The following is an 18,189-nucleotide window of genomic DNA, read 5'->3' as shown; positions in this document are numbered from 1 at the left end:
TAATTGCCAAATTAGCTTTTAACGGTCGCTAGCTTAGCTGCTACTTAGCTAGCGACTAGTTACCTCCGTATATCTGGTTTCAAGTATTTTATTAAGAGACCATCATTCATAGAAAATCGCAGGTAAATTATGCGGTTTTCCTTTTTGTCTGTAAAAAATATTTTCTATAATTTAGTACTTTAAAAAAAGTTGTATTCGTTAAAAAACTATGCATTCCAAATTCATTAATTCAACATTAATTGCCATTTCCAACTTTGATAGTTCGATAAATTATTGTGATATGAGTCCTTGTCATTTATTAATATCCTAATATATTTAGATATAGCAGTAAATATGTACTTTTAATTCACTATTTAGAAGTTGTTTTGCTTTAATGATTATTCTTTGAGTCCGTCTTGATATTTTAAAAGTCCACTTAGCATCAAAATATAAGTTTTAAGAACCCAAAGTGAAAATATTCAGTGTTGAGAAAACCCCATTTCACAATAATATATTAGATTAATTTAATATTATTATGCTAGACATCATAATGTTGCAGGTGCTAAAGTTTGGGCTAATCAAGCTTAATTTATATTGATACGTGATCATTTATTTGTTTACTACAACCTAACAAAAACTGTAGTAGTGTAAAAAGAAGAATATCAACTATGAAATTTAGAATATAAGAAGTAAAAAGTATATAAATAACGGATTGAAGTAGAAATTGATGCAGTTTTTGTATGCGCGTGCACACAGGCTACTCAGTGATGGTGATGGTGCTGATGCAGGGCATGGGCGCGCGCCGCGCCATCGTTCCGGGAGCGCGCTTTTGCAAGTCCGGACGATGCGGATGTCTCTGCGCATCCTCTCCGGGCTCTCCCTCTGCAAACCGGGCAGCTCCCTCTGACTCTGCCCTCGCCGTTAAGACACAAACACACCTCAGTCTATTTTGTGCACGGTTGTCGGTGTCCCCGCTGCAGAGAGAGGCCTGTACACCGAGGTGCGGATCTCATCAGCGGGACGCAGCGCTGCGGTGGATCCGGTTCGGCCATGGCGCAGCCGAGGAGACCCGGACATCTTCGGCTTGGATGAAGGACGCGTTGCGCATTGGATAAAGCGGGAGGCTCTTCAACTTTCCTGCGGTTAGAAAACCAACAGTCTAGACTTTTCACCGTGTTGGTTTTCATTTGAGTCCCTGTTTTTGTAGATTCTGAACTCTCACTTGGCCCGGGACGCAAGGAGAATCATCGAGGCCCCTGCTGGAGGTCCGTGAACCTCACTTTGGGCACCACCCTGCAAAATACAGACAGATCCTCGACTGTTTTCAAGCCTGTTTGTTTAATTTTTTTGCATCCGCATTTTTGAAGGGGCGTTGTAAACAATAACAGGAGCAGACATGATGGATGCTGCGGAGTGCGGGGTGAGAGTGATGTGTCGCTTCAGGCCCCTGAACGAGGCCGAGATCAACCGAGGAGACAAATACATCCCCAAATTCAAAGAGGACGACACCGTGGTCATAACGGCAAGTGTGCACACTCACTGTCTGTTGTGATGTTGTTGATTTTGTGTCTGTGTGGAGCTGCTTATACAAATACTGCAGTGTTTTAGGGGAACAAAGTCACCTGGAGCTCTGCAGGCAGGCCGGGATGCCAAGTGCGCAATAACCCTGGGGTCCTGATGTTGATGTTAAAGGAATATTACAACAATATCACAATAACTTCATGTTTAAGAGAGAAAATATAACATTTAAGTCCTTGTAATCAATGTAATTGCTTTGGAGGTCTGCAGGAGTATTATTTAAATGTCTCTTTACTTGTCAACAACTAAACAAAACATATACTCCTGACATAAAGCTGTAAGATTCCTGCTTATTATAACAGAAACAAGCTAAATGAATGAGTATGTGTTGACATCTCTTTGAAATCAAATGTTTATGACGCCTAACGTAGAACAGACGAGTCTATAAAATACTTTTAAAATTAAATTTAATGTATTAAACTCTTTAAAATGTTAGAGTGGATCCACGGGACAAATAAAACACGGCATAAAGGATTAAAAAAGCACTTTATTTCAGATGTTTTACTGATTCTTTATGGGGCCAATCAGAAGCAAGCTAAAGTGTGATGCATTTCCTGTCTTGTCTGTAAATAAGGGATGAAAATACATCTTATAACTTCCTGTTCTAAATACGTTAAGAGCAAGTCAAAATAATGCACCTTGAAGGCCATTTTAAGAAGCGTCACTTTAAACCTTTTATATTGAAATTGATCCGGAGAGACTTTCAGGAGAGGGATATTGATTTGTCATGATGCCAAGCACTTAAAGCATGTACCTATTAGTGCGAGCAGAGGTCAAAGGTTACACCCACAATGACTCATCAGCATAAAAGTGTTGCTGATTCAGGAGGCGGCGGGGACATCAGTATACCGTTTATCCACAGTGAGTCGACTCAAACGGACACAAGGCTGCTTTTGTGTGCACGGGCAAGGACGTCTGCAAGGCCTTGTGTTTGCTTTGTACTCCTGGGGATCCCAGGTGGGTGGAGCTAAAATAGACAGCCTCACACTTTATGCAAGGACTATTTAATGTGACTTTAATGTCATCTCATTTAATAAAAATAAAGCAGAGAGTAAGTAACCCCCTAAAATTGTTTTCAGGCAAATTTTGCACCCGAGCATTCCTAGATGCCTTGAACACAGCACTATAGTTGTTTCCTAAAAAACATGTATGTCTACAAATTCAGCAGCCACAGACAGACAGGAAGTGAACCTTGCAGCGTGTTCATGCGGATCCATCCCCCTCCTCCCCATCAGCAGCCCTGCATGTCCCTCTGTCATCCTTCTGTTGCGTTATCGTCCAAAAATACAAACTCCTGCCATCCATCAAAGAGCAGAAACACATTACTGAGGCTGTATCCTCCAATACTGTTTGTGTCAGTACTTTCTCTGTTTCATCTCAGAGCTTCAGACGGAGTGAGACTGCTGCTGTTGCTGCCTCCGAGTGCTGAGGGCTGCTTTTCACAGCAGCGAGGCTTTAAACCCCCTGAGAGACAGAGTCAGTGGTTTGACAAGGGCAGGAGGAGTGATGGATGCTCCGACCGAGAGAGCCAAAAGCTTCTGGAGCATTTAAAGATGTCATAGTTACAAAAACCAGAGTTGTTAGTATATTTTGCGTGAACATATTTCAGGCAGAAGTGTGGTTATGTTATCATTGAAGCATGTTTTAGCTGCTGTGTTGTTAATATGTATGTCTCTGCTGTGTTTGAAACAGGCGAAGCCGTACGTGTTCGACCGCGTGCTGCCTCCCAACACGTCGCAGGAACAAGTGTACGACCAGTGTGCCAAACAGATCGTCAAAGGTACGAAGCCTCGAACCTGCCGGAGACACAAACATGATGTAACTGTAATCTATCTTATATCTGACTTAATCCGTCCTTTTTATTCTTAAGTCTGTTTTTCTACTTTACATAATAGAAACAGAGAGATTACCTTTTAAGCCTGCAGCTCTGTTTGGGTCAGACGGTTGTTGTCGGTATCACGTCTGCATCTCGAGACTTTAGAGTCTCCACTCTGACTACCTGGTAAAATCCCATCAGATGGAATATACAGAATACTTAATTATCAGGTCTGTGCATCGAGACGACTCGGTGTAATCTGTGTAGAAACCTTTTAGAGAAGATGTTGAGTCATCTTGATGTTTAGATGTTTTGATGACTTGTAACCTTTGGAGCCTTGACTTTACGAGACTTGAAACTCGACTTGATGACTCGACAGACTTGACTCTAAGTTGATTGGAATACTTTGGACTCGACTGTGACTTGACATAATTAGATTTGTGGACTTGACGTGATAACTTGACTCTGACTTGATTGTGAGACGTGTCTGTGACTTGATTTTTAGACCTGATTTTAGGACTACAGAGTTGACTTGGAGGTCATTAACTACTTGAGACTTCTCTCTGTCTTGATGTGTGGACTTGAGACTTGGTTAGAGTACTTTGGACGGGTCTGTGACTTTATTTAAGGACCTGCAACTTGACTTGATTCAGGGACTTGAGACTTGACTTTGACTTGAACATGTACTTTGCCTTTGCTGTAAATACTGAAAACGATCTACTTGATGTAAATGAATCCATCTGTTACATAATTACATATATTCTCTAAGTCATATTATATATTCAGTATCGTTGCCCTCCTCATACTTGCACTATTGTCTTTCGCAGGCTTGTGGATACTAGTTTAATATTTACTGTTTATTGTAGGCTTGTACATATTAGTTTAATTTGATATATGTAGTGTTAAAGTGGACACAGAGAGCAAAGTTAAACCAGAATCAGATTCCTTGTGTGTGTACATACCTGGCCCATAAAGATGATTCTGATAATAGGACCTGAAACTTGACCTCATTTAGTCCTGATTCAAGGACTACAGAGTTGACTTGGACGTCATTAACTACTTGATACTGGACTCTGACTTGAGACGTGATAAGAGGACAACACATTTGATTTGTTAGAATACTCTGGACTCGTCTGTGACTTTATACAAGGACCGAAGACTTGACTTTAAGGGTTTGTGGACTCGAGACAGTCGACTTTGGCTTGAAAAGAGGACTCCATACTCCATTGGAGGACCTGAGACTGGACTTTAAGTTAATTGGAATACCTTGGACGTGTCTGTTACTTGATTCAAGGACCTGAGACTTGACTTTACTCGAGTTTTAGACTTGATTTTGTCTTTATTTGAGGACTTGAGGCTTCACTTACTGTAAATCCTGAATATACTGTCAGTCGCCGTCTGTTTTTGGGGGTATCCCAGAGGGAAAAAGTTTTAAGTTATTTCAACACTATTTCAATGTATTTTCATTAGAAACACATTCAAAAAACACACAAGTTACAGCCTACCATCTGTTTTCACCACGTCGAGCTTGCTCCCGGTGCTGTCGCTGGCAGCCTACGGTCACGTTGATTGATGTGAGGGTGGCGGCTGCTCTGGCGATCATGATGGCGCATATCTTAGCTAGATTACAGCGCCATCTTCTGGGTAAAAAACCGTAACACAATAAAATACCTCTCTGGTATACTGGTTGCACAGGTATATAGGACGCAGCCCACTTTTTAGATCAAAGAAAATGTAATAAAAGTGCGTCTTATGCACCAAATGATACGGTAATTGGATTTAAGAACCTGAGACTCGACTCTGACTTATATATTCTCATGTTCGGTTTTCACTTGTACAATTAAGGGTTAGAAAGCACACGTACACATACATGTAGCATTTAGCCTGACTGGGTACTGACTTGTTTTGGTGTGGCTGCAGATGTGCTGGGCGGATACAACGGGACCATCTTCGCCTACGGACAGACGTCCTCCGGGAAGACACACACCATGGAGGTGAGCGACTCGTCCACTTCCTCCTCTTCTCTGCAGTTTCTGTCGATTCATTATAAATCCCAGAGTCACTGTTTAAAGACCGGCAGTGACCTTTCTTTGGCCTTTCGTCTGCAATCAGAGGACCAGAGCACAGCAGGCGTTGTGTAACAGACTTAACACAAACACTGAATCCAATCAAGCTCATCGGACGGCTCAGCTTTGAGGAAACAGAGGCTGATCTCTAACGTGATCTTGTTTCAGGAGCCGTCTGAGGAGATGTTGAAGCAGATTTCAAGTCAAAAAAGTAGAATTCTTGGCAAAGACAGCCTCAAAGTGGATCAGCGTCCTGTATCATCGGTCATGAATGCACATTGCTTCAACTGATCCACCAAGACAGCAGCCTAGAGCCCCTTCTTTAATCTGATCTGCTCTCCTTTTCCCACATTTATTTGCACCTTCAAACCTGCTGTTTGCATCAAAGCTTCCCTCAAGTATCTTTAATGTTCCTCTCCTGTTTTCAGGGCAAGCTGCACGACCCCCAGCTGATGGGGATCATCCCTCGCATCGCCCACGACATCTTTGACCACATCTACTCCATGGACGAGAACCTGGAGTTTCACATCAAGGTAAAGAACAAAAAAACACACTTAGCTCTTTAATTTCATGATCTCAAAATTAAGGAGATCAACTTTGCACAATTGAATACCTTAAATGTATTAATGTGCATTAATGAGAACACCTTTGCAGGTTTCCTATTTTGAAATCTACCTGGACAAGATCAGAGACCTGCTGGACGGTAAGTCAGATAATTTACCTCAAATGTTAAAGGACAATTTAAGTGAGAACTGTTTAGTGTTTAGCAATGACTGTTTATAAAGATGGACGACGCGTCTCCATCTGCTCCCATTGTATGAAAGTGAAGCCCCCGTGATAGGCGCTGCCATCTTGCAATGGTGACATCATTTAGCGCAGTAGAGATTGGCTGGTGAAGCGGCCGTAGCCACTTCCGCTAACCAAAACACACTCTTAACTTATGGAAAAAACAGCAAGGATCCTGCACACCGGCGTGTTTAACAGCAGAACAGCTTCTCTGTGTTGGTCTGAGGTTAAAGTTCACAGGTATGGAAACTTCAATGACTGTAGTGATTGTTTTAGTTACGTCTCCTCTCACCCATCGTCCTCCACTCTGCTCATCTGGAACAGATCGGCTGCAGGAGCAGGATTGGTCAACAGAGCTGTCAATCATCATTTTGACAGCATCAAATAACTAATTAAAAATAAACTTGAACACATGGACGTGAATCATGATAAGAACTAACTATAATGACAGAAACCATGTTTGACGTGTATTTGAATTTATAGTTTGTCCCATCTGTTAACATGGAGGAGGCGGGGCTTATGAGCTATACTGCAGCCAGTCAGCAGGGGGCGATAGAGAGGGTTTGGCTTCACTTTTAGGGAGCTGTCATGTCGGCCATCTTTTATACAGTCTGTGGTGTTAAGCATAAAAAAACATATCAGCAGAATCAGCTTGTGACTTCTTTGTTCTGTCTGCAGTGTCGAAGACGAACCTCTCTGTGCACGAGGACAAGAACAGAGTGCCCTATGTCAAGGTAGGTAAACTGCACCTGAGTTAATGTTCTTAAATCAAGTCACATTTTATTTGTATAGCGCCACATCATAACCAAAGTTATCTAGAGACACAAAAGAGCAGGTCGAGAGCGTTCTCTGTGTGAGGTTATTGAAAGAGAGACCCAACATGAATCACCACGAGCAGCACTTCAGCACAGCGGCAGAAAAACTTCCTCTGTACAAATAAAAACCTCGAGCAGAGCCAGGCTCATGTTGAACAGACATGTGAAGAGACTGGATGGGCTGCAGGATGGAGACAGGCAGACAGAGCAACAACAACAACAACACCACAAGTTCTTGTTACAACACCTACAACAACACTTACAGTTCTTTAGATGAGTTTCAGGGGGATAAAAATGCATCAAGGATTCTGTTGCCGAAGCCTCGCCTGGTCTGTAAGGACCAGCGGGTCGCGATGGCTAATCAGACCAGATGAACACCAAAGTTCCTGCTCTTGACACAAACTCGTCTCCTTCTGTGTCAGGGCTGTACCGAGCGCTTCGTGTCCAGTCCGGAGGAGGTGATGGACGTCATCGATGAGGGCAAAGCCAACCGGCACGTTGCAGTGACGAGTATGTATCTTTAAATCATCCATCCGTGACATCTTTCTACCTTTCTCTTTTCGTGTTCGGCTCCTCACAAAGGTCACAAATTCATTAGTAGGAGAGGAAAGAAGGAAAATCTGCAGATTTTCCTCTAATCTTTGCAGGTTTAGGGCGAAATGTTTGATCTTTTTGCCACTTCAGGCTTCTAACAGTCATTTAGAGTAATGGTCTGATAAGATAAGAGGAAAAATCTATTTAAATTGAAGCCGTTAAACAGCTCGGAGACATCTGAAACACCATAAAGGGCCCCGAAGGAGCTAAAATCCCCTTTATAATTTAATGTCAAACTCCTACAGCTGTCATACAAATGCAGGGGAGCAAATATATCCCTCTGAAATGTATGTAACTGTAATTGTGATCATTTTGCAGACATGAACGAGCACAGCTCTCGCAGCCACAGCATCTTCCTCATCAACATCAAGCAGGAAAACATGGAGACGGAGAAGAAGCTGTCGGGGAAGCTCTACCTGGTCGACCTGGCCGGCAGCGAGAAGGTGGAGTCACTCTGATGGAGTTTAGTGAAAGCTGTTGAGTTTTATGAATGGTAAACTTGACGTTAAATCTTTTCCGCGGCCGTTTGAACAGGTCAGCAAGACGGGAGCGGAGGGAGCCGTGCTGGACGAGGCGAAGAACATCAACAAGTCTCTGTCAGCGCTGGGGAACGTCATTTCAGCTCTGGCCGAGGGAACGGTAAGATTATTTTATACACTTTAAGTAAAGTGCTTCTTCTTCTGCTGGTTCTGAGAGAGAGATACGTTTATGTTTCAGAAAAGCCACGTGCCGTACAGAGACAGTAAGATGACTCGGATCCTGCAGGACTCTCTGGGAGGAAACTGCCGCACCACCATCATCATCTGCTGCTCGCCGTCCGTCTACAACGAGGCCGAGACCAAGTCCACCCTCATGTTCGGACAGAGGTACCTGCACCTTTCAACTTCTCGGACGTAGAAGATTAAACTCGCTTCTTGTGTGAATCAGATGAAAAACAACCGGACTGTAGCTGACGTCAGTGCTGACAACTACACAACAGATGGTTTCCCACAGTGCATCTGGGTTTCTTTCTATTTATATCACTTTGTTTTTCTACCTTTCCCCCCTGAATTTCTCCTAAAATCGTCTGTCTTTTCTATTTTCTTGTCACATGTTATTAATTACATTTTGTGTGCGTGTTTGAGCCACGTGCAGCAAGAAAAATCCAGCCGTCTCCTCCGAGTCTGGAGCAACAAACTGCTTACAGTGTGTAATAAAGCACAAAGCAGCAGCAGTGAGGGAGCAGCTGATGAGTGATTACTGTGCAGCCATCTGCCCTGCAGAGGAAACGAAGGAGGCCTCCATCTAATATGAGATTTCCACCATGTTAGTTTAATGCAAAGTGTTGGAATGCGTCCGACTGACAGAAGCAACAAAGCTAGATGTTTATATTTACAAACTGGGACGATGTTTTTCTCCAGTTTCAACCTCGAGTTCTGCAAAAAATGATTTAACTTCAGTCTGATTTCAAATTCCACCTGTGTCACTCCACTGCGACAAGTGAGAGGTCCTTCAAACCACACAGGTGTTATCACTCCAGCTAATTAGACCTCTGCAGAAATCTGTCACCACACTTACATAATTTTAAGGTCTAATCAGGCACACTAAGTGAAACCAGCTGTGTAGATTATCTGTAGCTCTGCAGGGGCTCTCAAGTATCTTTTTAACTACCTGACAAACTTCGTCTTTCAGAGCCAAGACCATCAAGAACACGGTGTCGGTGAACCTGGAGCTGACGGCCGAGGAGTGGAAGAAGAAGTTCGAGAAGGAGAAGGAGAAGAACAAGAGCCTGAAGAACATCATCCAGAGGCTGGAGGCGGAGCTCAACCGCTGGAGGAACGGTGAGATGGAAAGACGCCGATGTTTACGGACGTTTTTTTAAATGTTTGTTTGCAGCCGTCAGCCTCTGCTGTTGTTCAGCAAAGTGGTCAAAGACAAGAGACAAAACTATTGTTGTGACACGACTCAGAGCAGCTAAGATCAGCCTTAAATCTGTGTGCTGAAACCTCAAACTAACTCATTTAAACGTACGGTTAAAGTGTGGACTTTGCATCCATTTAAAAGATGCAGGTATGTAATAGATTAAGCAAAAAGGTGTGATTCTGGACGGTTATAGCCAAAGAATTCTGCAGATAAAATGCAATCATGTGTACTATTTAAACACATTATACTGTATAATGTGTGTTTGTTTCGACTCCTCTGCTCAGACTGCAGCGTCTCCTTCACAGCATCCTCGCTTCTTCCCATCTCTGTTGCATAGTAACCGCTGAAACCCCGCCTCCCTCCCTGCTTTAATGTCTCTCTCTCGCTGCACATTGTATTTTTACATCATTTTAATCCTCTTGCGGATGCTCGCTGATATAACTCCCCCTCCTTAGCAACAAATCGGCTCAGCAGCAGCAGCAGCCTCTAAAGCCTACACATAGATATAGTGCACACACACATTTTGCTGATGCAGTGTTCCTGGTGTGAGTCAGACTCTGGCTGCATGCCGAGACATTTAAACCCTGCAGCTCTTCGCCTCATTCGCTGATGGCCTTTTAGCTGAATTAAAGTCAGTCAGCGGCCAGTTTCATTAATTAATTTTCCTTGAAAATTCACTTTGGTTGCCTTAGAAGAATGAGTTGCACAAATTCCCCTTTAGCCCTGTCTTTAAAAACGTTGTCATCCTAATGTTTTTTATTGTAAAGCAAGTTATTCCTTCAATTGGTGAGGCGTGCACAATCATCCTTAGCAACCATAAACAGCTACTTACAACAAAACGGACTATGTGAGGGTTTTTATACCTAAGGAATCAGTTTGAGATGTTTGTTGCGACAGTCCAAGTTATATTTTATTAGTTTAACTATTTGTGAAGTAAAAGTTTTGATGTAAAGAGTGGGAGAGTTTACTAGGACAGAAAAGCTTTTGGTTGTTAAGTTAAAAACAAAAAAAGTGCTTTAATCTGCCGATAAGAAAATAAGGATAGACAGACTTGAGCAAAGCGTGTTTATTTAAAACCAGGGTAATTATACATCGACACATTTTCTGTGAGATTTGTTGGACTCTTTTACAACAGTTCAGTCTCATCGCCGCTCATGCTACGGCTTTCCAAGGAGTGCAGCGGAAAAACCAGAGTGTGAGACAAAAGGCTTTCAGGCTGGAAAGGCAGAGCTTTGCTGCGATTGGTTAGCAGAAACAATGATTCAATCTGCAGGCCGTCAACTGGTTACAGCTGGGGTGTTGGACGTCTGTGTCCTGCGTGAACACACACAAAGCATCATGAATAAAAAAAAAAAAAAAAAGGCTGTGCAATCATTTCTTTGGGAAAGAAAAGTTTAGAGACTTACCTTACCTGTGTACCTGAAGGCCTCAAGCCTGCCGGTCCTTGCACATGAAGCTAAAGCTAGTCGCACAAGAATCAGTTTATACGGCTTACCGTGACGATGATTTTCTGGGCTCCTCTCCCAAAAGCTCTCTGCATTACAAACAAAAAAAAACAGCGTTAGCTCACGTGTTTAGCCTCTTAGCTTACCTTTGTCCGCGTTTCAGGTGAGGACGTTCCCGAGGAGGAGCAGCTGAGCGCTAAAGACCAGAAGGCGGTCGAGCCGAACGACAACACCCCCGTCATCGACAACCTGCTGCCGGCCGGAGGAGGCGTCTCGGTCACTGGAGACGAGAAGAGCAAATACGAGGAGGACATCAGCAACCTGTACAAGCAGCTGGATGATAAGGTTAGACACTGCACGACGAGGTTAGACACTGCACTGTACAACAAGGTTAGGTTAGACACTGCACTGTACGACAAGGTTAGACACTGCACGGCGAGGTTAGACGACGAGGTTAGACACTGCACGGCGAGGTTAGACACTGCACGGCGAGGTTAGACACTGCACACAAGGTTAGACACTGCACACAAGGTTAGACACTGCACTGCACAGAAGCCACAAAACATTTCATGTGAAAAACAGCAGGAACAACATGAGACACATTTGGAAGACGTACCTGAAGAGAAACTGGTGAACACACAGATTTAATACACTGGGAGGTGAGGCTAATCAGGCACAGGTGAAAGCAATAAGGGGCGTGGCATGCAATCACAGAGGCAGGAAGTAAAGCTGCATCAACGAGGGAGTGAGTGAGTTTCAAAGTAAAACAGGAAGTGGACGAAACAAGTAAACAACTGTGGCAATAAAATACACTTTTTTAATCTTACTGCATTATATTTTTAAATGATTATAAACATGCTAAATTACATAAAAGTTACCTTAAATCTTTTACTTCTTATCATTTACAGGATGATGAGATCAACCAGCACAGTCAGCTGGCTGAGAAGCTCAAGGAGCAGATGATGGACCAGGAAGAGGTTCGTCTCGGCCCCTGAATATTAAATATTGTGTTTTAAGAAGGATTATATTATGTGTTTTTACTGATGCCTTACGTCTCTCTAGCTGCTCGCGTCGACGCGGCGCGACTACGAGAAGATCCAGGAGGAGCTGTGCCGCCTGCAGACGGAGAACGAGCTGGCCAAGGAGGAGGTGAAGGAGGTGCTGCAGGCCCTGGAGGAGCTGGCCGTCAACTACGACCAGAAGAGCCAAGAGGTGGAGGAGAAGGATATGGCCAACCTGCAGCTGATGGAGGAGCTGCAGCACAAGACGGTGAGCGCACGGCATTGGTGTTGTCTTTATCTGGATGGTTTTGGACTACATTTCCCATCATGCATGTGTGTCGTGAACAGGTGCTGCTGTCAGCCGTGCAGAGGGAGCTGGGTCAGCTGCAGGAGCTGAACGGTCTGCAGAGGAAGAGAGCCGCCGAGGTCCTCAACCTGCTGCTGCGAGACCTCAGCGACATCGGCGCCATCATCGGCACGAGTGACGTCAAGACCGCCGCCGTGAGTATACACACACTCACGCTCACACAGCATCTTTCACGCCTCCTCCCCTAAACCTCCCCCTCTCCCTCCCCCTCAGTCCTCAGAGTCGAAGGGGAACGGCTCGGCAGTGGAGGAGGAGTTCACCGTGGCCCGTCTCTTCATCAGCAAGATGAAGTCGGAGGTGAAGTCTCTGGTGAACCGCAGCAAGCAGCTGGAGAGCACGCAGGCCGACGCCCACCGCAAGATCCAGGCCAACGAGAAGGAGCTGGCATCCTGTCAGCTGCTCATCTCTCAGGTAATCATTGAGGCCTGATGCTGATGGCGATCAGGGACCTCTCGGAGTCACACAGTTGTCTTAAAATGTCCTCTCTGTCTGCAGCACCAGGCTAAGATCAAGTCTCTGACGGACTACATGCAGAACATGGAGCAGAAGAAGAGGCAGCTGGAGGACAGCCAGGACGCTCTGACCGAGGAGCTCACCAAACTGCAGGCTCACGGTTGGTATAATAATCCTGACTGCATATAGAGATAACAACATCCAGGGGCCTTAAAATAAATCTTAATGAGAAAATCTTTTTGGTTCTCAGAGAAAAGACACGAGCTGTCGGGGGAGGAGAAGGAGAAGGAGGACATCGGCAGACATGATGGAGACGAGGACATCAAGGTGAGGAGAAGTGGACCTGAAGCTGGAGAGACCAACAGTCATATGATTTTAAATGATCGTGTGTGCGTGTGCGTCTCCATCCTGCAGAAGACTCTGGAGGAGCAGCTGGAGAACCACCGGGAGACTCACCAGAAGCAGCTCAGCCGCCTCCGAGACGAGATCGAGGACAAGCAGAGGATGCTGGACGAGCTCACAGAGTAAGCAGTTTACGGAGATACAGACCTCCCCTGCTACTTCTATTATTGTTTATTTTTATTTATTAGTTTATTTCTAAGACACCATTTCTGTTTAGTCTGAACCAGGGTCTGTTACTGGAGCAGGAGAGACTCATGTCCGACTACGACAAACTGAAGGATGAAGAGCAGGAGAAGGATGGAAAGCTACAGAAACTCATGTAGGTACCAGAGAGCATCGAACTGCATTAATGTTGATTAGCATCTGATTTATTGTGTGTGTGCTTTCTGTCCAGACTGCTGAATGAACAGAGGGAGCAGACCAGAGAGGACCTGAAGGGCCTGGAGGAGACTGTGGTGAGTGTTTCTTTTGTGATTTTTGTGAGGAGGAGGAGGAGGAGGAGGAGGAGGAGGAGGAGCAGCGACACCGGCCTTGCTACTGCAAGCACCAGGGTTGTAATAAAATCTCCTGGGACGACGTTTCCAACAAACCTGCCAAATATAATAATTATATATACTAGTTTATACTATATACTAGTGTATATATATATATACACTATATATAATATATATACTAGCATATAGTATACACACTATATATATATATATATATACTACTATATATACTACTACTATATACTACTACTATATATTACTACTACTATATATTACTACTACTATATACTACTACTATATATACTACTACTATATATACTACTATATACTACTACTATATATACTACTATATATATATATAGTAGTACTATCGGTAATTGTGGCGGCTGCAAGCAGCCGCCACAATTACCTTATGCAAAAGACAGTTGCAAGTTTCTTAGTTTCTTTAAGTTTCTTCCAACATTTTTAAAAGTGTTCGTCACAATATTTGTTAGAACATATTAACTTTTTATTTTGTGACAACTGTATTATTTATTTTTTATTTTATTAAGACATTTTTAAAACTGTTTGTCACAACATACGTAACAGTTCATCACACGTATTATATATTATAATATATATTATTATTATTATATTATATATTATATAATATAATATAATAGATATATATAGTTATAGATATATATAGTTATAGATATATATAGTTATAGATATATATATATATGCATAAGACTTTTTACATTTTTGGAACCATCGTCCAGACTGTAATATTTCAGCCGTTGCTGGTTTTTCATTGCATAACCCCCCCTTTGTATTCACGCAAGGACCGGGGGAGGACACGGCCCCCCCCCGACCCCACTACTGCGGGGAATTGCACGGCGCTCGGGGTACCTGCTGCGAGTGGGATTCGAAACCAGGCACTTCACCACATGTGCCTCTAATGGTCCGAATTACTCCACCACGCCACTGACACCCTCCGCACTTGGAAGCTTTCTCGGGGCGCCTTTAACTTTTCACTTTGGATGTTGGACCTTAAAATTCCCCGTGCCATGATAAGGATTGAACCAACAACCTCTGGACTCCCAGACCGTCTCCTATGCCTCTGCACCACAGAGAGAGACACTCTGACAGAGAGTCTCAGGACTTTTCTCTTCTTCATTTGGACACCGGACTTTAAAACTCGTCGGGAATGACAAGATTTGAACCTGCGATCTCAGGATGTCAGAGCAGGCTCTTAACCCTCTGAGCCACTGGCCCTGACAGTTTGATGGTGGTTCTTTGAGATTTTCACGTTTCCTTTTGGTCATAGACTTTTAAAACTCACTGAGCCTGAATAAGGATTGAACACACAACCTCTGGACTCCTGGACGGACCTCTATGTTCTTTTAACTGAAGAGATAAACTGTATGTTTATTCTGTGTTATTCTAACTGTCTGTCTCATTGTTTTTCTGTCTCAGGCCAAAGAGCTGCAGACGCTGCACAACCTGCGCAGACTCTTCGTCCAGGACCTCACCACGCGGGTCAAGAAGGTGCACGTCGCCTCCTCTGCTGTTCATGATTTATTTCATTCTGGATGTATCAGTTTGACCTTTAACCTGTGCCCTCTTTATGTTATTGTAGAGTGCAGAGCTGGACTGTGAGGAGGGACTTGGAAACGTGGCCCAGAAACAGAAGATCTCCTTCCTGGAGAACAATCTGGAACAGCTCACAAAGGTCCACAAGCAGGTAAACACATCAGACTGTGGCTACGTTAAAGGCTTTGAAAGTCAGACTCATAAGAGAACGGAGCAGCTGATGTCTTTAGAGAGTACCTGGTGGAGTTCAGGTATTATAATGCACTTAGTAATTCCCTGCTGTTGCCCTCAGCTGGTCCGAGACAACGCCGACCTCCGCTGCGAGCTGCCCAAGCTGGAGAAGCGCCTGCGAGCCACGGCGGAGCGAGTCAAAGCCCTGGAGAACGCCCTGAAGGAGGCCAAGGAGAACGCCATGAGGGACCGCAAGCGCTACCAGCAGGAGGTGGACCGCATCAAGGAGGCGGTGCGGGCCAAGAACATGGCCAGGAGGGGCTACTCGGCACAGATCGGTGAGCAGGGGGCGCAGGTGCCCCTCAATGCACTGATCGCATGCCACATTTCCTGTCTCTCTAAAGCTGTCCGATCAATGAAGGCAAAAAGTAACTGAACGAGTAACCAGTTTCCTGTTTGTGCCTCAGCAAAACCCATCCGGCCGGGGCATCACCCGCTGTCATCTCCCATCAGCAGCTCCATGAGAGCCGGAGGCGTCTACACCCACAACTGAAACCACAACAGCAAGTTCACCCTGTGAGTCGTCTGGAGTTATTTGTTGATTTATCATGTTGTTCGTGCTTTTTATGCGTCGTGTATAAATCCCCTTTGCTTACGTCTTGTTTCTCTCTGCAGACAGACCATTAACAACCCGACGCATGCCCATCGCCTCACCTGGAAACCACAAGCCCCGCCCCTCCTGTTGGAGCACCAACGGGAGGCCATCACGACAGACTGTCACCGCTCAGAGAGGCAAACACCTGTGGTGTAAATACTGATATGACATGTTGATATATTTAATTTGAATGTAGACGTCAGCGGCCTCATTTAGAAAATGTTCTGCTTGAATTGAACCAGTTAATCAAAAACGTTTTGGGGGGTTTTCCTGATTATAAATCGTTTTATTTGTATGATAAATCAGCATCAAGTTGCATATTTACAAGCTCACTGTTTATGAATGAGGCCCTGAGTTTCTTCCTGAAGGATTAAGTGGTACATTAGAGGTTCAGCAGGTGTCACGACGCATTATTTAGACTGTTTAAGTTTGTTACTTCCAGAGCTCGAGGAGCCGACGGGACGGGCTGATCTTTAGTTTTATATTTCAATCTTTAACCAGCATTGATTTATGTATTTAAGCAAATAGACGAACATACTGAGAAGTGAGATTGTTTGGAGTAAGATGAGAATATTGACACTTCTTATATTGCTGTTCATTCATGCAAAACTAAAGCCAGCAGCTCGTTAGCTTAGCTTAGCACAGAGGCTAAAACATGGGGATGTTCTGCCAACTAGCATCTTTACTGCAAAGCTCTGGACTCGTTTTTTATAGCTGGAAAATGCAAGTTAGCTTAGCATTAAGACTGGGAAGAGCTAAGTTAACAAGATGTAGCTTTTATTTTTGGTGCACACACACGAGGCTGGTATTAATGTTCTCGTCCAACTCTCGTGCAACAGCTAAGGAAACTTAGGAAGCAGCTTTTGAGTTTCTCACCTGGTTGCAGCCAGATTTATAGCCGATGTTGAAAAGGAACCCGGTCACGTTGAGCCGACAAACACCTGCAGCGTAAACATACTCACACTCAGCTTGTTAGATTGTGTGTTCGTCCCCTCGCTGAATAACCCCTGATTGCATTTCTATACAAACACTTTGTGTTCTTGTCGCTTTTTTGACATTTTCCCTGTCGCATTTTTCGTCCACCTACAGGTGACAATCATCAAAAAACAGACACTTTGAATCCTCTAAAATAAAAGTTGCCTGCTGAGGTATTTTTCAGGAGGAAGCAGAATGTAAACGTGCGTCAAAATGCCAAAAAATCCCTCGTTTAACATTTATAGTAGAATATCGGACGCTCAGGTGTTGTTCTGTAATCCTGCAGGGACACTGACCAGCCAATCAGGCGATCCCTGCACTCAGGACAGTACAGGAGCGTGTTACAGGAGCAGGAAGTGGGACGCATTTCCTTAAATCTCCTTTCCAGTCTTTCATTCCTTGGGATGATTTCTTGTAGTTCTCTTTAAACCTCCTGATCAGCCAATCAGAGACCTTAAAAACAGAGACAAAGGAATGAAATCCCCTCGATCAGAGAAGTCTGTTTTTCACTCTGCCACACCTTGTGCCTTTAGAAACACCTGAACCCCAAAATAACAGACTTACCTGCAGAATTATAAACAAAATATCCACATTAAGAAAAGAAGACTTCCTGTTTCAAAAATAAAAGATTGTAATTCACCCGATTCAGAGAAACCAAACGTCTGCGCTGCTTTCTTTCGTGTTGCCACTTAGCATGTTTTTGAATGCACACTATTGAGAGCGACGATACGAAAACGGCAACTTTTTAGGCGCCGTAAATGTTGCGAAACATATCCCAACTCTGAGCCTGATTACGAGCTTCTTAATTTGATGTTTAATCGTTTGGTTGTGGCTGTTTGGAGCGATGCAGGACGGCTGTAAACGACGTATACGTGAATGTAAGTGCATGGACTGGAGCTTGTGTTAGCGGCATGCTCAGGGAGGATAAACTGAGGAGATTCTTTGTGCATTTACCTCATCATAATGTACATTTACTTTAAAGTTTCTATGTTTGTTTTGGCTGTGGAATCATATCTCTAAGTATACCTACAACTGATGCAATTAAAGCTAATAAAGATATATCTATTTAACTTTCAACGTCGCCTTTTTTTTGTCCTGAACATAAAACAGAACAC

The 18,189-nt window shown here is 43.8% G+C and overlaps 1 protein-coding gene across 1 annotated transcript; it reads left to right on the top strand.

Moving 5' to 3' along the window:
• Positions 1 to 867: 867 nt before the first annotated feature.
• On the top strand, positions 868 to 18,151 carry LOC138603345 (kinesin heavy chain-like). The gene is made up of 26 exons (XM_069675058.1): positions 868 to 1,501; positions 3,250 to 3,337; positions 5,294 to 5,367; positions 5,868 to 5,972; positions 6,094 to 6,142; positions 6,904 to 6,959; positions 7,463 to 7,550; positions 7,953 to 8,077; positions 8,169 to 8,273; positions 8,352 to 8,500; positions 9,306 to 9,454; positions 11,145 to 11,326; positions 11,890 to 11,958; positions 12,044 to 12,250; positions 12,331 to 12,483; positions 12,563 to 12,760; positions 12,845 to 12,962; positions 13,053 to 13,129; positions 13,217 to 13,326; positions 13,422 to 13,523; positions 13,599 to 13,659; positions 15,157 to 15,228; positions 15,320 to 15,424; positions 15,566 to 15,782; positions 15,912 to 16,020; positions 16,120 to 18,151. The coding sequence occupies exons 1-25, from the start codon at positions 1,376 to 1,378 to the stop codon at positions 15,995 to 15,997; spliced, it is 2,871 nt and encodes a 956-aa protein (XP_069531159.1). The 5' UTR covers positions 868 to 1,375; the 3' UTR covers positions 15,998 to 16,020; positions 16,120 to 18,151.
• The last annotated feature ends 38 nt before the right edge of the window (positions 18,152 to 18,189 follow it).

The sequence above is a fragment of the Semicossyphus pulcher genome, unplaced genomic scaffold, assembly GCF_022749685.1.
Source record: "Semicossyphus pulcher isolate SPU_LCO1_2020_fin unplaced genomic scaffold, fSemPul1.0.p SCAF_24, whole genome shotgun sequence".
NCBI classification, from domain to species: domain Eukaryota; kingdom Metazoa; phylum Chordata; class Actinopteri; order Labriformes; family Labridae; genus Semicossyphus; species Semicossyphus pulcher.
Note: the sequence above shows the minus strand (reverse complement) of the source record. Positions and strands in the feature narration are given on the sequence as shown.